Below are 19700 nucleotides of genomic sequence, written 5' to 3' on the forward strand. Positions count from 1 at the left end.
CCGTTTCGGGACGTAGTAATTTGTTAGGGCACTGGGCCGGGCCGCCGGGGAAGCAGGGGCTGTTTGTCCCGAACGCGCTAATTGGCAGATGAGCAACATGCAAAGACCAGGGGTCCCCTGCAGAGGGACATGTAACAATACAGATGCGGTGACAAATCCGACTAGCAAGAGTACCGTGAGCCCTGGTGAATGCGCCCAATTCCTAACTGAAGTCAGTCAATCAACACTCATCGACTAATGCATTTTGGTTCGTTTACTCCCACGCGGCTGCTCTACTCAATCTCAGAGGAAGGCACCCTTGTCACCATGTGCTTCAAGGGGCAATGGCTGTTTCCAATTTCGCGGAGGCGCAGCAATGGCGTCGGAGTCTCGGATATCCTGATGTTTGATCACTTGCACATATAAATACTGACCCTAGGCACTGAGAAGAGCCACAGAGAACCAAGTTGTGAAGATCTTGTTGGGTATTATGCCAGCTCCCGGATACAATTCGTAACAGTCCTGCATATACACGACCTCCATAATTTGCAAGGTCTATTGAACGTGTGATCCGCCAATCATCAAAAATATTTCGGAATTTCAGCAGTGAAAGTCCACTATGTCGGAACAGACAACCACCACCACCACCAACAACAACAACAACAATGTTCGGGTTGAAGTCGACACCTCGGTAAGATATCCTCGCAGTAGGTACGCTATATCAAATTCCGTTGCTTACTTGACTGTCACAGTTCGAGAATGACTCATCTTATGGAGATGAGCTGTATGTTGGGTGGGCCCACAGCGGTTGAGCCCTAAAGGCATGCTCACACATATTCTTCGGCATATAGATCGTCCTACAGTGCGTCCTTAATCTCATCGGTGCTTGACTACCGTCATGAAAATGGCCGTCGCTATCATGGATACCGCGATGGGTGTAGGAGCTGGCCTCTTCCTGCCTGATCGTCCAAGATAAGGAATCAAACTGACCATTACTCATTATCTAGCGTACCTGCTCCCCAACGATGAATCCGAAAGTGATCGCCTAGATATGGTGCACGAGATGTGTCTGCAGATATTGCACCGGAAGCTATATCTAGCCCCGATCAAGAATCCACAGCGGGTCATCGACCTCGCGACCGGGACAGGTATCTGGGCGATTGATTTTGGTAAGTTTGTTTGCTGGGTTTCGTTGATGCAGGACACGAATACTCACTCATCGCAGGGGACCTACATCCGTCGGCTGAGGTAAAAATCGCATCGAGTGATCATTGATGGACCAGAATGCTGAGGCCTGGTCTATTTGTTCCAGGTGATTGGTTGTGACTTGAGCCCTACCCAGCCAACTCTGTCAGTCTAACCAAATACTTCATAACCAGGCCTTCCGACTGACGGGTTTTTGGCAGGGTCCCACCGAATGTGAAGTTCCTCGTGGATGACATTGAGTCGGACTGGACCTACGAAAAGAACCCATTCGACTTCATTCACGCGCGATCCCTGATGATCTCGATCAGAGACTTTGGTAAACTGATTAAACAGTGTTATCGGTATGTCATAAAATTTTTTCCTCTCTTTTTTGAGATTTTAACGCAAAACAGTTCCGTCAAGCCCGGAGGCTGGGTTGAATTCCAGGACTGGGATGGCTATCCGACATCGGAAGACGGCAGTTTCGACGGTACCGCGCTCAAAAGGTACTTCGACGAGGTTTATGGCGCGTTCGAAGAGGCCGGCTACGAAGCCCGGCCCGGACCCAAGTTGGAGCAGTGGTTCAAGGATGCCGGCTTCGTGAACGTCCACGTGGAAAAGTTTGTTGTTCCATACGGTATATGGCCAAAGGATCCCCATCTTGTCAGTTTTCCGTGTCTCCGGACTTGAATCAGATAGTAGTCCAGGACTGACTTCTTGATACAGAAGAAACTCGGGGCGTGGAACCAGGCACAGGCCGAAGCGAACGGGTACGAGAGCGGTGCGCTGGCCGCTCTGACGCGGTACAAGCAGTGGACTAAGGAGGAAGTTATTGTTCTTGCGAGCCAGGCCCGGGCCGATGGTCGTAAACGGAACATTCATATGGTGTTTAACTTGTGAGTATTTCCGTGGCTTCTAAGAACATTATTTGCAATCATCTGATATGATTCTGACCACGAATGATATGTGCAGCTATGTCGTCTACGGTCAGCGTCCTGAAAATTGATCAAAAGTGGTATCTGAAATTGGAAATGCACAACATAGTATCGGATCTGTTCTTACATTCACCTGCAAAAAAGCTGCGGGAACGAGTTTGTTGGGTTTTCATTTGCAGACTTGAATTAAATGTTCTTCGTACCTGCACTATCCATGAAAGATTGGAAGATAGGGGCGCATTTATAGCTAGAGGGCTGTGTTTGAATCCATCCCTATTACAAGGAACTTACCACCTCATAAAAGACTGCCAAAAGATAAAATTCAAATCTTTTGAGTTCAGCCTGATTACTGAGACCACAGCAGTAAAATAGGTTGTCGCCCGAAATAAAACAGGACAAGGACTGAACAACCACAAAACAGCCACCAATGCAAGACAGGATTATTGAATCCCATCGAAACATGCAATTAGCCTCCTGAACCTTTTGTGAATGCAAAAAAGGAAACAAATAACCGCCCAAAATCCGGTATTAAATCACGCCAAATGAAAAGTCAGAAAAGAGGCACTGAGGGGATAGAAGACAGAAAAGCGGAATGATGAAGACAGTTGCACGAAAGACATTACCAATCTCCACTTTTAGAAAGAAGCATCACTCCGTTATGGTCATGTCAACGCTCGGTCTGGCCCATACCGCTGTCGGAAGAAGGGGAATATGGTTCCGAAGATGGGGTGGACACTTCGGAAACTCCGCTGAGCGAGGACGAAGCGTAGTGTTCGGAGTTGGTGCCCTGCTGTTCTTCGATGAGAGTGGCCCGCCGTGCCTCTGGGGCATGCTCGGGCCGCATCCAAGGGAACCAGATGCCGCACCATTTCACGACACCATAAGCTGGCAATCTGTCATTCCTCGACCGGCGTCCACCACCCATAAACTCGCCGTCTCGGAGACGCCGTTGTTCGCGAACCGTCGGGCATTTCTTTTCCTTGATGAACCGATAGAACTTGCACTGGATGCCCTGCGTATTGCGCTCAGCGCGGCCCCGGTGGTAGAATTGACGGTTGAAACATCTCTGGACTTCCTTCCATTCTTCCTCTAGGTCGACGCGGTGGTACCAAATAAAGTACATTTCCTCTTCTTCGTATTTGGGCCTCGGCGCTCGCCGTCGGACGGTTCCCCGGCTCGAAGCACTCGAGACTGACCCGTCGCGTTGGTAGTGCTGTAACTGATTGTCTGAATTCGTTGGTGTATGGAAGTCAAGCGTGGTTTCTTCCGAATCGCTTCGTCCCAATCCATGATCGTAGTTTGTCTTATCGTGATAGAGTCCTGAGCGTTCGTGGCCGTACTGACGCTGACTACTCGGTTGCGATGTCCCGCACTCAGGTTCTGTGTTCTTTGGGTTGAGGAGTGCATGGATCGGTATTCTCCTGTCCGAATCCGACATGGTTGTTCGCATATTTCTCAGACGTATCGAGCTACAATTGCTGATGATTGACTTCCGGAGCACTAATCAGAAGAATATTGGGGAAAAGATTTTGAATGAATGTGGACCGTGAAAACACGGAGAAATGAGCTGGTGGAAAAAATACACAATGAGCATGAACACTCTTGCTCGATTCTGTCAAGGGGTCATATAGTACCTTGACGAAGCCTCGGCTGTGACTCCTGTTGCGCGCCTGGCACTAACGTGGAAATAGGTGACAGGGGAGTGCACGGATCAGCGTCAATTGAGCGCTGTCACCGAGTCGAACTAAATATAACAATGAAGTCCGGAATGAAGATGACGATTTATTGCGCGCAGCCGATATTTGAGTACAATAAAGGGGATAAACAACATGAAGAAACAAGTAATTTAGTGATGTATAAGATGGCGGAACGACATTTCATACACGGTCAACAAACTCGAGTGAAGGCTTAACTGACCAACAGACCACGAGCCGATGACCGGACGCTGTTCAACGACTGAGCTGACGTGTATGGGGAATCCGGCCCTTTTCAATGGCAGGACCCTACTGAGCCCGATGCGGCCCTGACAGGCGAAGGAGCGCTGACAGCAGCATGTCAAGTTCCCTCGGAACTACACACCTCGAGATATGCAAGGAAGCATACTGGTAGACAAAGAAGCTGTGGGGAATGAAGATCGACTGGCATTCACCGTCCGTTCATGTTGAGCGGGGAGTAAATGACACAGACCCTTCTGGGCCAAAAGAAAGAAAAGAGCATTATTAGCCTCCAGCTTAACCTAGTTTACGCTGCATAAGCTAAACTACTGTACGGAGCACTGCCGGTAACGCTAGAATAACCGCTTTGATCCTGAATGCCATCACGAGGCGCACCGTCGATGATGCGTTGACGAGGAGCCACCGCAGGCGCATTTTCGGTCAGGACCAGCGCGCTTGAAAGAAAACGCAAAGAAAGAGGCGGGCAATTTGGCTAGGATTCCTCCGTTGGACAAGGCGAGACGAGATTAAATTATCCTAACTTGGGCTCCTATGACTGACGACGATCAGTCAACGGCTTAACGGGGAAAGACGGCGCGCGGCGCCTGTTCATCGTCTAAAGTGGAGACCATGGGCCCTCGTGCAGACAGACGCTTAGTCTGGTCCTAATTTTTTCCTGGCCAGACTGTTACAGGAGGTAATAATTACATTTTGCCGGATCGGGTTAATCCGAGGAAACGATCCCTACTCTACCCTACTATCCCTATTTCCTTCAACTCTGGAGTACTAAAGTGACACCTAGACTCTGTCCTGACGTTTTGAGAGAATAAGTTCGGAATTCTACTACCGGCAATGACGTCCAGTTCCTGGATCCGGCTGGCAACACCCAGTACCTTGCTGCGCAGGGAAACAGTTTGCCCTAACTCAATACATCTAACAGAGCAGGAAAACATGCTAGAAATTCTTTTGAACAAACAAATCTTTAAAGAACCTGAAGTCGGTATGCAACGCTCCAACCGCCTTCATTTCAAACCGCCATTATTCACGCAGCGCCGCACGAGGAGTGACCGATGCTCAGAATTCCGGGGGTTATCGGAGCCCGGTCAACGTCAACCGGCTGTAGTGATTGGGCGAATTGATCGGAGTTGCTAAAACAAAGAAGCAATCTGTTTGTCAGCCGCGCTACGAGCCTGATGGCCAAGAAGATCGCTGACAGCACATTGATGCAGGTCTCTAGGGAACTATTTTCTGCTACTTCTCGTTGTGCATGTCAGGTTGAACTGTGCATTACCAATGAGAAAACCATCCCCTTGATGCATACGGGCAATCAGCATACCAGGCTGCCCTTCTCTTTGTCTGTCACCAGGGAACTGGGTATATTGAGTGCTCTCGAAAGGTTCAGGAACGTGCAGAATGTGAACGAATCATCCTGGACAGGAATGAGTTGGACGGATACGGCAGATTCCATGCGAACGGGAGATATTTACGAGTAGTAGATACTGCAACTCCGTCACGGAATGGTAGAACCCGTTTGTCTTAATGAGGAGGAGGGAAAATAATTGGGCTTGAAGTACCTTGGATCAAGAGGTTCAACGTTTGCCTGACGGAATGTCTTCTGAATCGAGACTGATCGGGTTAGAGGAAGATGTCCAATTGGCTTGGTGAACACAGTTTTGATATGTTTGTCGCCGGGTCGTCGATATCGGACATATCGAGCAGATAAAATTTCACGACGTGCCCACAGGGTGAACCCTTCTGGCGGATGATGAGCCTTATTGGCCCTATCCCGGCGCTTATTCCTCGATCTACACCTTCGCTTAGATACCAAGCCACTAGCCGACGTAGTGTCGATTTTCTTTGTTGTCATGAGTCATGCCCTTGTCACGCCGCAGAAATCGACGATCAGGTGACTGACGATGGAAGACCACTGAACAAGTATGAGCTCGTAGCTGATAAATTGGGCGGGGGTGTCATCAGACGCCAATTGCCGACATGGTGCATCGAGCAGAGGGATACCTGAATGGTCACTAATGAATGCCAAAAATCATCGGCTGCAGTATAGTTTGCTGTCAAAACTTCCACTTGTTTCCAGATTCTGCGAAACGGCGTTCGCGTCATCAGCGTGCACGTCATACATCAGTAGCCAAGAAAACTACTAGGCTACTGGGTGGATTAACGTGCAAAATTCAATGTCCTTTAGGACGACGACCCAGAGTGATGGTTTGTATGAGGCTCTCCTGACGGGAGTTCAACACGTGCTCGAGGCTGGAACAGAAGGATCAAGGGTTCATCGAGGATCAACCCTATGAGTCAACAAAGGTTATTCGTTGCCCAAGACGTGAGGAGGTTCAGAATGAATGGAGATAGAGTTTGTGACACATATGACTGGCACTGGGTGGTCAAAGCTGGACGGCTTTTAAGCGCGCAATCTGGGGTGCTTTTGGCAGCCATCCACGACCCGAATCAGATTACATTTCTCCAGACTGAACCAAGCTTTGCATGTGGAGAAGCCAACTGATGTTTTGTGGCCTTTGAACAAGTTGATCGGGAAGAGGGAGCCAGGATTGATTTCTAACGAGCTAACCTATCCTTAGGCCGCCCCCATCAGACTAAGGATCGACTGTCCTGTGCGAGTCTTCACGGAATCGATGGTCTAGATCCGCAATTGAGACACGGATTTCCCGCTGTCCAGATGGGTACCTCCGTAAGCCCGAGGTGTCAGTTAGCAGCCAAAATGAAGGCTAATCCTGTACGGCCCGCCAACGACATTGAATAGTATGTAGCTTTGTTGAGTTGTTCTTGCCAAATCACAGATGGCGTGGATAAGTCAGATGTAAGGTGAAGAAAAGAATTTGAACAAGAAAATGTGATCTATATTGTCGAGGGTCGCTGACCAGAATCTGCTTCGGAGTCTTCAGCTCTGCCAGATCAGATGTGCCATTCGAGCACAATAGGCAAGTTTCTCCGTACAAAACGGCACCTAATCGTTCTGCCAAGATGTAAACATGAAATTCGGAATGTTTTATTGGAGCGGATAGATCCATTTTCCTGTCATAACTGCCCAACGATCCAATCGGCTGATTCTAATGAACGTGCCAAGATCAATATCTGGCGGGCATTTGGCCTGTTAGGATCCCCTTTTTTGACTTATTCGCGTGGAACCATACGGATCAACTCCGTATTTGCCACTGTCATTGGCCGGGAGTGGAGACCGACGACGCCGGGAAGTTGCTGCGCCGAGACCCAAGAGGCTAACTTCTTACGGCAACTGTGCGGAAAACGGAGGACGATCCCCTTGCCTTCTCCTAACCAACGGGCTGTTAGTGTTTGTATGCTCCTAGAGGTCAATGCTGAGTCCAATTCCTTCTTTTCATAATAGTAGAGATTTTATCGAGTGCATCGCGGGTAACCTATATCTCTAGAGACAGCCATGAAACGGGATTGTGGACGCCTGAAAGGGGTACCTCCGGAAGTCGAAGCAACTACTAACTAATCTGGTCAAGGTGCCCATGCGCCATGCGCGTCCGACGGCCTGACAAGCGACAGACCCTTGTCAAGAGTCAATCCTAAGTATGGAGGGGACGTGATGACTCAATTTGTAAGGCCGTGTTGAGCGGTAAAAGAGTACTCCGTAGGCGAATCTTATCAAGTCGAGTGAAGCAATCGCAGGAAGAGCATATCGCGTCCCGATCAATGTCTTTTCCCTGTTCAATAAGTTCAATGACTGAAAACTCGTAGGGCTGACCTCCAGTTCATTGACAGCAATCCATGACAGCCACGTCTGCACTGGGTTATGTCAGGCAAAATAAACGAATGAAAAGACCGCCCATCATCGATGCGGAGGTCCCTCATGCTCGTGCGGAGTAATCCATTCCCCGTACGCAAGCTGCCAGACATCATCGAAGTTTGAACAGTCCTTTAACTTAGCTACGATTGATTCAAAGCTTGCGGATGGATGAACGGTCGAGACCATCGGCCTTCTCTGATTGGGAAATGGTGGCGAAGGGGAGTGCTGCAACAAAGCCAATCGCTTCCCCTAGAGTCGAAAGTCAGCAATTCATTCGTGGAAACGTCAAAAAAGGGCCATTCGGCTATTATTATTCGAACGTTCGATTTCAGTGATGTACAGTCTGAGAACGGACGCTAGTTGGATTCTCGGAACCACTTGTTATACCAGATACATGCGAGGTTACTCTTCTGTCTTTACTGCCTTTTCCCTGCATGGATAGCTATAACTTACGAAGTGACCCAATTCGTCTTTCCTGAGCAATTGAGATCAGATCAACTGCCGCGTACGGAGTGACTGTTATTCTCGTAAGCTCGGGAGTTAAGTTAATAAATACGTAGTAGTCACCAAATACTCCGTTTTCCATGCTTTAAGCGTGCCGCATTGGCCAAAGCATGAACACGAACTTCTCGTGGAGAATCCAAGACGGAACCAGTTTGGAGAAAGATGGACCCGTGCCACACATGGCTTCCTAGGTAGGTTACGTAGAATGGATTCCTCTACCAATATAGCGGTTAGTTGTCCTTGTGCTAACCTCGCTGTTGGTAATCCACCAGTACTCGAGTACTCCGTATTCAGGGTCTATTGAACTGGACTCTAGTATTTGTCCTCGCGGGAAAGGAAATCCTCCCGTAACCTGCATACGAACCATGCGCGTAACCTCCGAAGCTCCTCTCTGTTATTACCATTGAGTAATTAACCTCTAACCTACGGAGTACGGAGTAGTGGTTAGCCAGATAGGGAGCCGTTGACTCGTATATCAGAGCAGAAGAGATCCACGACTGACTCGTAAAAACTCACTGTGAGATGGAAGCGCGTCAAGCGCGACGTCTGAAGCTCCAAGAGTGCGTCAACAGGCACCAAAAAAAAGCTCCAAACCGGCTGCCGATCAAACCCAGTTTGAGTTTCTAGCAAGAGGCCAAGAATGCAAGTCGTTCCGAGTCGGTCTGTTGCCCAATTTATGAGACTTAGCGTAGTCAAGGAATCGATAGGTCCGCTTTGTGCCTGACCTTGACGGTCCGACGGAACGCTTTCCGCGGGAGATCGCTGACGATGAAGACCTTGGGGTTCTAACAAGTACGGAGATATTTCCAGAAAATGTGGGTAAGTTCGTCACTAGCGTACTTGACTATTATTACTCGCTTTCTGCCGTCTCGGTCGAGTGCTCACTAGGTTAATCCGTCAGCGTGTACTCGGTACAGAGACTCGACTTGCACGAGTACCCTAGGATGACTACACAGTATTCCAGACTCCATGGTCAGTACGGAAAACTCCGTGCTCGTCCGTAAAAATGTGACTAAAAAGAGTCGCAACCCATTGGAAGAGGCCTTGAGTTGTGATTTGAGACTAAGGGTGCCAATGATGTCGGCCAAAACTCGGCCATGCACGGAGTCTCCGACTGAAGTTAATCTTTCTCTTGGTGATCCAAATCACTCAAATTACCATCCATCAGATCTATCCCGTCTCCAAGGTTGAAGCTTATGTTGAGTACAGTCTCAGAGCTGGTCGGGCTAATCAGTGCCCGCTCCGGCATGAACCGGCGCTTCGAAACCGTCAACCATCATCACGGAGGTACTTGTGCAGAGCATTTTAAGCAGGGGAAGCAAAAAAAAAAAAAAAGGTTAACTCCTACAGGCGAGATCAATCTCTTCATTCACCCTTTGAGAGCTGGTGCAATGAAGACTCGTATGATGAATACTCTTTATGTACTCATCTTCGCCGACATGATTGATCTCTTCATTGCTTTCCAATGGTTCTCATAGCTACTTACGTCGTCCACGAAGACACGAAAATAGAATCTGGCCGAAATCCGTAATGTGATAGGTCGCAGTCATACAGGTCGCATATCGTTCAGCGAATCAGATCATCGATGCAATCCGTGCTTGCAACGACTATCGATGTGACAATCACAGCCGATGTCAAAGGATATATATACAAGAACGGTTGGCTCAACGCTTTTGTACGGTGCAGATGTGCCTGCCGGCCAATATCTTATTTTTCACGAGCTCGCAGAAAGTTAAAGCTCATCCGAGAAACATCCAAATCTATTGCACGGGCTGCACGCATTAGTGGCTGAAGGAAATTTTGTCATGAACAAATGAATTTCGTCTTCTATTACGGGTACTGAGCAGGCATGCAGGGCATGAAGCCTAATCTCAAGCGGCCGCGCCAGCCACAAGTTGTTCAGCTGGTCACAGTATGCCTTTCCCATCTTTGATTTTGGTCATCCTAGAGTGTCCTCGAAACGGACTCACAGACCATACTAGATGCAAAAAGTGTTACTATCGCGCGTGCTCCAAATTGCTGTTCACGAACTAAACACCTAGCACATCGAAGCATATGGCTGCCAAATACGAACGTTCGCCTCTCTGGCCCCTCCCCTCATACGTCCAGAGGTCCCAGGTAATGCATATGCCCGTGATTGCGTGGACGTTGGTGATGTTGTCTAGGTGCATGCTTTCCGGTCCGGCCGGCCCGGCGCCGACACTGGGTTTGCCCTGCACGGCCAGCCTCAGGGATCACATTAGGCAGCGTACGCTGAGGAAGAGGAAAGTACTAATTTGACCATCAGATTGACCGTCCAAGGGCAGAGATACTCAATATCAGTCCATAGCAAAATAGACGATAGAAATCATTCTGTTTGCAATAGTTGAATTGGGAATCTAACTTTTATGTCTGAAAGATCAAGTGTCGTCCTACAGGACGGATTTGTCGCGGATCATAGTTTGTCCACCTTTTTTGAGACCCGTGATTGCTTCCGGACTGCTGTCGCTCGTACCTTTTCCCATGAACGTGCTGTCGCAAGAAGACCTCACCAGATTCAATAGGTATCGAGACTATGCACCTTGTGCCAAAGTGCCTTCGAACAACAGACAAATACACGGCTAAGCTTGCGTCGGAAACGTGACTGAGTCAAAAATATACACGTTGTGTCCGACAGTTGCAAAGGGTTTGAGCACAGCCAACACTACAGGGCGAGCTCGGTGTTGCCCATGTTAAGGGGGTCTAGCGAATCCTGAGCCAGTCATGTTTGCGTGGTGATCCGTCCAGGCGGATGAAGTATCGGGATATTGTGTACTGACTGGCACATTGGCCTTAGAAGTCTCTCCCACCAGATCATTAGAAGTATGGCGATGCGTTGTGATAACTTTTCACATACGAGGAGACCACGGAGCCGATTGTGCGCTGCACTACTGCCGTGATCAGGTCATGCCGATTGCCTCGTCAATTGGCCGTACATTCCAAGTACATATTGAGAAGACTACATCACTGAAATGGGATCGCCCAAGTAATTAGGCACGTATTTGAGACCAGCTCGGAAGTGTATGTACATACTATGTAATCAGGCCGTGTTGATCCGGAACTGCATAAACAATCCTCCCGACAACTCTTGGGTGGTACTTTCTGACCCAAGGGCATCCCGCTTGGGACGGCCGCGGCGGCGGAGTTGTCCTGGCGCAGCGTCTGCGACCGCAACCTGCTGACCAGTCGGTTCCGGTTGTTGTTTACTAGCACGCTGCATCCGCCCGCGCTGACCTTGGCCCTGAGCACGACGGGTTCTGGCTTCCGTTGTGCCTACTGACTGAAGGGATAGGTGATCTTGACCTTGGCGTAGCTTTCGTCGGATCTTTGCGCGGCGATTGTGGAGATCACGGAGAGTAACTTTCCCCTCCAATTCATCGCGCAAAATGGCCAAGGATTCAGAAGCTGAACGGCCGGAAAGAAGGTGTTCTTGAATTTGGTCTTCAACCTTGTCCAGTGCTTCTATGCGATTTTGACGACGAACGCTATCCAGCGTCGCTGGATGATTGTGATCAGGGCAAGAAATCTTCACTTTCCAGCGCTTGGAAGACCTTTCAAGTAGGAGTGCTATCCGAAAAGGGCATCCGATCTTTCGGGAGCCTGTCTTCAGGCGTTTGCGAGGTGTAGCTTCATTACGACTTGAACGTCGTTTTCTTCCTCGATCGCAGATCATATAGACAGCCTTCTTCTGCTCATTCTTATCCCGTTTAACCTGCGCGGTAACGACCGCATACCGACGGGACTTGGCCCAATCTCTGACATAAGTTTGCGCTTCCTCTAGAGTCTGGAAGTTCGCCGGGGGCGGTGGTGCTAGCCATTGTATTCCATTGGAATTTCCTTCCCCAGCATCACTTTGGCAACTGTGATACTCATCCGGTTCTGGTTCGGATTGGGTAGGTTCTTCAGCTTGGTTGCGCGTGCTTTCCCTCTCTGGCTGGCTATTCTCGGAAGGTTTGGTGTCCGTCATATCGAATGTGGAGGAGTCACAATTGACGGGAAGGGTTTCCGCACAATTGGATCTTCGATTTGGTGTTCAGGCCATAAGTGGCCTTCCAAAGCAACGCGACCGGGCAATACAGATGCTAAATACTCGGACAGAAGGCCAGAGGAGGAGTCCGGGTATTTGCAGCGGATTAAATCAGATCAACAACCGCGGGATGATTGCAGTACCTCTTGGCGCATGAGTGCTTATCCAAATAGGCAGAGTATGGTTTCATGGATGAGCGCAATACCTCTTGGCGTACTTGGCATGCTATCCTAAAAGAGGTAAGTACTCGTAATGATCCCAAGGATATTTGCCGTACTCGCCGGTCACGGCCTTCGCTTGCCGGGCTCCGCTCCGCAACCCGTCTTCGGATAGAACCGTAGGCTTGAATGGGCCCGTTTTCGCCTCGTCATCCATTGCGCCACGGTCCCACGGGCTTCGGGAACTGTCGGAGATCACGATTACGGCGAAGCTTGACTGGGATAATGCCAAGGGAAGTGGACGGGTTCTTCCCGATCTCTGGATCATGCACGAAAATTGAGCAATCGGCTGTATCGCAGTGGCTTGTCAACGGCAAAGCTCATTACCTCAAGAAGCAAGGTGCACATCATTGCACATCATCTTAAGCTAAGAAAGCTTTTCGGGACCCACGTCGGACAACTCCGTGTTGTAATAGTGCCCCGCATAAGGTAAGCATCTGAACCGCGGGGAAGTTGGAAGTTCTCGACGCCTCAAGAAATAGCACCGATCGTCTTGAGGGGTTTTTGACTTTCTTGCATGTCTATCGTTACCTCGCCTGTTGGTGGTCAGTCTTCTGTTTCATCATGACCTACACTTTTGTCAACACCGACCAGCCGGTGCCGCCTGACGAGGCCATTAATGTCGATTTCTCGATCAAGGCGAGTCCTTCCACAGATATTTGGGAGAAGCCGCCGTCCACTCATCGATTCAATGCTCCCATTCTGTATCGATCCATCCCTCTATCCTCCTTCAAGCGGGCCCGTGTGTCTGTGACCGCGCCCTGGAAGGAGCGCTACGACCAAGGTGGTCTGATTTTGGTCCTTCAATCGGCCGGTTGGAAGGAGAAGAAGTGGATCAAAACGGGAATTGAATTCTTAGAAGGCAGACCGAACGTTAGCACCGTCACCAAGGACCGCTGGTCAGATTGGAGTCTCTTGCCCGTGCCGTCAGGCGGAAACGCAGCCACGATCGAGGTGTGCCGGGAGTCAGGTGGCAGTCTGTGGATCTATCTCGTCGAAGGCATCTCTCGAGTACCCATTCGCGAGGTGACCTGGGCGTTTGAGCAAGAAGATGGCGTGGAGCTCTGGGTTGGTCCATATGCGGCCAAGCCATCTGATAAGCCGGGGGAGCTCGTGGTGGACTTTCGGCACTTAATCATTGAGACGAAGTGATGGAATGCATCGTCTTGTACGCTAAAAAGTTATCCATACTGGGCATCGGCACATGCGTTGCCAACGACGAGTCTGAGCTGTAATTACTAATGGAGTACCTGTACGGAACACAGGGCAAGAGTAACTAGGGGGGTGTGCATAAAAGCACTCGGTTACCGCGTTTGAGCCTGTTCTCGGGCGTCTGGTGACTTCGAAATCTAATCTTGGTCACCTGAAATCTTATCAGATGATCGTGGTGCATCGCCATTGGCTGGTGAGATCTTTGCTCCGTGGACACTAAGATTTAGCGTGTGATATGGTCCAATAGAAAACTAAAGCCTGGTGGACTAGCGGAAACCATTGAATGAACGGCATGATAATCCTTCACTAGTCAGCGCCGCCTCTCCGAGAACAGGCCATGAGCAAGGCAACGTGAATTTCGTCCTTCGTGTTCACATTGTTCTGTCCGATGCACTTGTACTTGTACTTATAGCCCTTCACATCGTCTTCTCTGGAACCCATTTCTTCCTCGTTGCTGTATCCTTTCCCCGCTCGTGTGGAGATCGCAGTGCGCTGGCTGCCTGCAAAGATTCTCCAAAGCGCGAGTACTTAGCCCTGTGACTTTCAGCCGAATCCTTCGCGCCACGGTCATTTGTCACGCACATCTCCCCTTGATCGTCTGTACCGGATCGCATCACAACGCATGGATAGACTTGGATAGCGATTTTGCAGATTTATAGGCTCCGATAAAACCAAACTCCCGGCGGGTGGTACACGGGGGCGAATTGAGCCGGTTATCCCCGATAGGCATGACACTACTGGGCGCATCGTCTTCCAATCGTTCGTATGGAACTGTGCATAGTGACAGGGAGATGGGAGATCGAGAAGATGACCAACTACTGTACTCGACGGTATCGGAGCATGATGGTCCTCCGGGCGCAGAAGATGACGACAACTTTTCGTCCTCGGATGGAGAGGTCCAGGATGGAGTGCGCATGATCGAAGCCGTTAGTTTAACATGGACTCGAAGATCCTTGACAGTAGCGTACTTGGGGTGAGTATATTGTTGCCGGCTCCCCGAGTCAGCGGTTAACTGGTTGTACAGGATCTTTTTGATGGCATTTTGCACGTCACTAGAGAGCCAAACTGTCGCTTCTCTCGCGCCATATGCAACAAGTGCGTTCAGTCAACATTCACTCATTTCAACTGTACTTGTCGTGCAGAATGTCGTCAACGGTAAGCGCTCTTCCAAATTTCTCGTTCTCGTTTGTCTTATTATAGGTACTCACTTGTCGCAGCTGTGATCAAACCGCCTATGGCCAAAGTAGCGGATGTCTTTGGCCGGTTTGAGGCTTTTTGCCTCAGCATCGTCATTTACGTGATCGGGTATATTCAGATGGCGGCATCAAACAACGTCCAAACCTATGCATCTGCCCAGATCTTCTACTCTGCAGGCTCGACGGGACTGCAGATCCTACAACAAGTTTTTATTGCCGATAGTAGTGACTTACTTAACCGTGCCATGTTTGCCATGCTGCCAGAATTACCTTTCCTAGCCACTGTATGGCTCGGCCCAACCATCGCTGACGCAGTCCTCGCGCACTTGTCGTGGCGTTGGGGCTACGGCATGTGGGCAATTGCCCTGCCGACAGCTTTCCTTCCCCTCGCTCTTTCACTGCTGTTTAACCAGCGAAAAGCGCGAAGACTACACTTGATCGGTTCTAAGAAGCAAAGAGTTCCCTCATCAGTTTGGGAGGTTATCCGTGATGCCTGCATCGACCTCGACATGTTTGGACTGCTTCTCCTGTCCGCAGGCGTGGCACTGCTGCTCATCCCGATGACATTGGTGGCGAAGTCCAAGAATGGTTGGAACAATGGCAGCATTGTTGCTGCTATCGTGCTCGGATGCGTCTGCCTGGTGTTGTTTCCTTTTTGGGAGTCATCGAAGCGGCTTGCGCCGAAGCCCCTTTTTTCGCTGCGCATCCTTACAGAACGCACGGCCCTGGCGGGATGTGCCCTTGCCTTTTTTTACTTCAGTACGTTATCACCGATGCTTGGTGCAAGAGACAACTAACTGTGTGATAGTGGCGTTCTACTTTTCAGTTCAGCCCTATCTGTACTCATATCTGCAGGTTGTACAAAGCTATGATGTTGCTAGCGCAGGCCGTGTGACGCAGACATTCGCATTTACATCCACCATTGCTGCATTCTCTGTTTCCATCCTGATAAAATACACGCGACGATATCGCGTTTATGTGATAACAGGATGCTTGATATACATATCAGGGCTATTCGCTATGCTACTGTACCGCCAGGAAGGAAGCTCCGCTTTCCAAATTCTGAGCACGCAGATCCTAGTCGGCATCGGCGGAGGGTTGATTAATGTGCCTGTCCAGTTAGGCGTACAGGCCTCTGCCAAACATCAAGATGTCGCAGCCGCCACAGCCATGTTCCTCACGTCGCTCGAGTTGGGCGGCGCAGTGGGCGCCGCCATTTCAGGAGCAATCTGGACGCACCAAGTGCCTCGCAAGCTGCGAATGTATTTGCCAGCAGACACTCAGGGGGAGGCTGAAGAGATCTTCGGCAGCCTGACCAAGGCACTCTCGTATCCGATGGGGTCACCAACGCGGCTCGCCATCAATCGCGCGTATCAGGAAACGATGAACAACCTCTTGGTCCTTGCTGTCTCAGTGTCATTACCGTTGATTCCCTTGGGGTTGACCATGCGAAACTACCGCTTGGACAAGGTGCGTATATCATTCTTCAAGCTCTACTTTGGAGTGCATTTTGTTGATGGAAAAGTAGATGGGTACGGCAACTAAACGGAGATTGATGACGGAGAGCCACCACCAATGATATCCGCCGGATTACGAGACGAAACATTCCACATTTGTCACCATTTCGGGCATGCATCACGAATTCATGATATACGATCCCATAGATAGAGATTCATGAGTTACGAGAAAAATGAATTTGTTCATGAGCTAGCATTGAAAGCATCTGCAATATCTCTCTGTTATCACTGCATCTTCTCTTCACCGAACCCTTCATATTCCTGTGCATCAGTGTGCCAATATTGTCTCAAGAATGAGCAAATGGGGTCGGAGCGATCGAATCACAACACGTCACTCAGATCATCACGATGACTGCTCGTTGCTATTGATCCTGAGACATGTGAATAGTGAGGTGATTGGCGGCGATCCTCCGCAGCCACTCCTTTGCCAAGTGCTGGCACGGAGAACCAACGAGTGTGTATGGATAGATTGGCTCTCGGCTTCCATAGTGATCAGATCGGTAGTGAAATATGATAGGGATTTTAACTTTTGCAGGAAAAAGAAGTTAGGAAAAAAAAAAATAACTTTTTGCGCCTGGCCGATCTGGTCTCCGCTTGACAAGTGCACTCCTTAAGAGGCAGAGGCTGGTTGACGATGAATGAAACTCGATTTTCCCGCAACGTCTCAACCGAATGGGAGAATCTCCCCCATCGCGGAGATTTGATTGGCGGGAAACAGAAAGAAACCCAGGTCACGTGGACATGTTCGATCGCTGCTCGTCGGGGAGTGTGACCATAGAAGGTATGGAATGTAATTATACGTACCGTAATGACTTGTTTCACTCGTGTAGAATGGGGGGCGGTGCTTGAGAATTTTTCACTTCGGTGTCCATGCTCCTCGGCCTCTTCTTGAGAGTGTTCACTGCGGAATTTGTAATATTGATTTCGATCAGCCTCACACTGTGTTCCTCATCTTGCCAATTTTCTACACCTCAATAACTAGTTCCATATATGTGGCAAATATGATATTGCCACCCCCGTTCAGATCGTGGACACTTTCAAGAAGATTACGAGTACAGTACAGTATCGTTACCACCTCTGTCGGAAAATGGATTTTCCACTGGCAATCCCACGTGGGGTTACGTAAGCACGCTAGCGCTGCTCCAACACCTCCTTAGCTCTTCTTCCGAACCTGTGAAGGGGCATGACCACGGCTATCCTTCGAAGAAAACCCGAGAGTCCGCCTTTTTCCAGCTTTGACCCAACGCGCAATATCCATATTCACGCTGAGATAAACCTCGTGCTGCGCTTCTTCCCGAGTTTCTTTCCACGCACTCAGTTCCTGACGTCTTTCCCAACAATCGCCTCGGTTTATCTGCGGGCTTTGGCCTGAAGTTCTGTGTACGTCGCTTTCTCCCCGACAACTGATACAAGATTCATCCTCCCCGCCCTTTTCATGCCCCCTCCCTGAATCCCCCTTTTTGCACACCCCCTTGAAATCTCCCTGTTCCGAATCCACCATCCGGAAGAGGGAGAGTGGGAAAAATAATTTGAAAATTTCAAGCGAGGATGAACTAATCCAGGCTCTTAGTCAAACACCCTATCAGAGGGTATCTTGTCGATTTTATCCGCTCCCTCCTAATTTCAACGCGGCCAGCGGTCGGAAACCCAAAACACTCAAGGCGTCGTTCCAGACAATCCTCCGCCGGTCCAGCCCCCCACAACCCTGTCTAACTGTCTAACTGCAACATTTGGCTTCCTCTCCCCCCTCGCTTTTCCAAACCATCCTGGCTTGACGCATACCACCCGTTCATCGAGATAAAAAAAAAAAAAAAAAAAAGGAGGATAAAAAGAATAGAACTCGAATTTTCGCATCGCGTGACTTCCGCACTGCGCAGCGAACCTCCCTTCCCGTACGAGGCACCTCCCTGTCTCGGATCGTCGAACACCTCCCAGGTTTCGATCTCGTCTGTGTGGAGTTTGGGTGCGTGAAAGGAGACTTTCAAAATGGTTGTTGCCACGATCAAGTACGTGCTATACTCGTCAACATCGATGGCGAACGGGATCAGCTAATCGCCGCCAGGTGCGTGGTGGTTGGGGACGGTGCGGTGGGCAAGACATGTCTATTGATATCCTACACGACGAATAAGTTCCCATCGGAATATGTCCCCACGGTCTTCGACAATTATGCCGTGACGGTCATGTAAGTGTGCCTGTTAGGCGTCATGGGAAATTTACGGTGATTTGCTAACTGAGCTAGGATCGGCGATGAGCCATACACTCTCGGACTGTTCGATACGGCCGGACAAGAAGATTATGATCGTCTACGCCCGTTGTCATACCCCCAGACAGATGTATTCCTGGTGTGCTTCTCCGTCACTTCGCCAGCGTCCTTCGAAAACGTTCGGGAGAAGTGGTTCCCTGAGGTGCACCATCACTGCCCCGGTGTGCCCTGCCTGATTGTTGGCACGCAAACCGATTTGCGGGATGACCCGGTCGTGCGAGAGAAGCTTGCCAAACAGAAGATGCAGCCGATTCGGAAGGAAGATGGCGATCGGATGGCGAAGGAGTTGGGCGCCGTGAAATATGTCGAGTGCTCTGCCTTGACACAATACAAGCTGAAAGATGTCTTTGACGAGGTACGGCATTACTCTGGGCGCGCTGGCTGTTGAAGAGACGGATTCGCTGACGGATAATAGGCGATCGTTGCGGCTCTCGAACCGCCCGTGAAGAAGAGCCGACGGTGTGTGCTGCTGTAGATTTGCTTTACCGACGACATGGCCGATGTAGCTGGACGGATTCGGCTTAGATTATTTGGATTCTAGACCATTCCCATTATCAAGGTCTTTGTTCTCCCAATTACTTTGTCTCCGGCAGGGCTGTGTATCGATCTCGGACAATTTCGAGCTGAAGATCGATAATTATGTGCTGGATCGCGTTGGATATCCTTTTCACCGGGGACGCCCTTCGCTCCATCTCCTTCATGCCGTCCCCTTGCACGAACCTCCATGTTTCCCGACTCCCCCGAGACTGGCTATGGATTATCCATTTGAGCATTGTCACGATGCCATCGACGCGAACCATGCCCGCCCGAAATGATCAAAGACCTATGTTTTCTCCTTTTCCTTTGTCTTCCTTTTCTTTCCCACTGTCGTTGTCGTTGCTGTCTGTTATGCGTCCTATATTTATCGGCGTTATATTACAAATTC

At 49.7% G+C, this 19700-nt stretch overlaps 8 protein-coding genes across 8 annotated transcripts; 5 read left to right on the forward strand and 3 right to left on the reverse strand.

Moving 5' to 3' along the window:
* Nucleotides 1–237: 237 nt before the first annotated feature.
* VTN49DRAFT_5718 (uncharacterized protein) lies at nt 238–549 on the forward strand (the record flags this gene model as incomplete). Its single annotated transcript, XM_069413806.1, has 2 exons — nt 238–383; nt 438–549. 2 exons carry the CDS (start codon nt 238–240, stop codon nt 547–549), a joined length of 258 nt encoding a protein of 85 aa, XP_069266441.1.
* Nucleotides 550–598: 49 nt separating this feature from the next.
* Nucleotides 599–2170, forward strand: VTN49DRAFT_5719 (uncharacterized protein; the record flags this gene model as incomplete). The annotated part of the gene is made up of 10 exons (XM_069413807.1): nt 599–670; nt 732–763; nt 831–916; nt 987–1148; nt 1205–1227; nt 1292–1329; nt 1386–1526; nt 1578–1827; nt 1891–2060; nt 2137–2170. 10 exons carry the CDS (start codon nt 599–601, stop codon nt 2168–2170), a joined length of 1008 nt encoding a protein of 335 aa, XP_069266442.1.
* Nucleotides 2171–2766: 596 nt separating this feature from the next.
* VTN49DRAFT_5720 (uncharacterized protein) lies at nt 2767–3537 on the reverse strand (the record flags this gene model as incomplete). Its single annotated transcript, XM_069413809.1, has 1 exon — nt 2767–3537. One exon carries the CDS (start codon nt 3535–3537, stop codon nt 2767–2769), a length of 771 nt encoding a protein of 256 aa, XP_069266443.1.
* Nucleotides 3538–11382: 7845 nt separating this feature from the next.
* VTN49DRAFT_5721 (uncharacterized protein) lies at nt 11383–12309 on the reverse strand (the record flags this gene model as incomplete). The annotated part of the gene is made up of 1 exon (XM_069413810.1): nt 11383–12309. The coding sequence occupies one exon, from the start codon at nt 12307–12309 to the stop codon at nt 11383–11385; it is 927 nt and encodes a 308-aa protein (XP_069266444.1).
* A 166-nt stretch (nt 12310–12475) lies between these two features.
* VTN49DRAFT_5722 (uncharacterized protein) lies at nt 12476–12744 on the reverse strand (the record flags this gene model as incomplete). Its single annotated transcript, XM_069413811.1, has 2 exons — nt 12476–12599; nt 12647–12744. The coding sequence occupies 2 exons, from the start codon at nt 12742–12744 to the stop codon at nt 12476–12478; spliced, it is 222 nt and encodes a 73-aa protein (XP_069266445.1).
* A 407-nt stretch (nt 12745–13151) lies between these two features.
* On the forward strand, nt 13152–13739 carry VTN49DRAFT_5723 (uncharacterized protein; the record flags this gene model as incomplete). Its single annotated transcript, XM_069413812.1, has 1 exon — nt 13152–13739. The coding sequence occupies one exon, from the start codon at nt 13152–13154 to the stop codon at nt 13737–13739; it is 588 nt and encodes a 195-aa protein (XP_069266446.1).
* A 788-nt stretch (nt 13740–14527) lies between these two features.
* On the forward strand, nt 14528–16574 carry VTN49DRAFT_5724 (uncharacterized protein; the record flags this gene model as incomplete). Its single annotated transcript, XM_069413813.1, has 5 exons — nt 14528–14772; nt 14824–14954; nt 15017–15754; nt 15804–16465; nt 16524–16574. 5 exons carry the CDS (start codon nt 14528–14530, stop codon nt 16572–16574), a joined length of 1827 nt encoding a protein of 608 aa, XP_069266447.1.
* A 1924-nt stretch (nt 16575–18498) lies between these two features.
* VTN49DRAFT_5725 (uncharacterized protein) lies at nt 18499–19250 on the forward strand (the record flags this gene model as incomplete). The annotated part of the gene is made up of 4 exons (XM_069413814.1): nt 18499–18518; nt 18575–18694; nt 18752–19130; nt 19191–19250. 4 exons carry the CDS (start codon nt 18499–18501, stop codon nt 19248–19250), a joined length of 579 nt encoding a protein of 192 aa, XP_069266448.1.
* Nucleotides 19251–19700: the final 450 nt, after the last annotated feature.

The sequence above is a fragment of the Thermomyces lanuginosus genome (genome assembly GCF_041956635.1).
Source record: "Thermomyces lanuginosus strain ATCC 200065 unplaced genomic scaffold VTN49scaffold_35, whole genome shotgun sequence".
NCBI lineage: Eukaryota > Fungi > Ascomycota > Eurotiomycetes > Eurotiales > Trichocomaceae > Thermomyces > Thermomyces lanuginosus.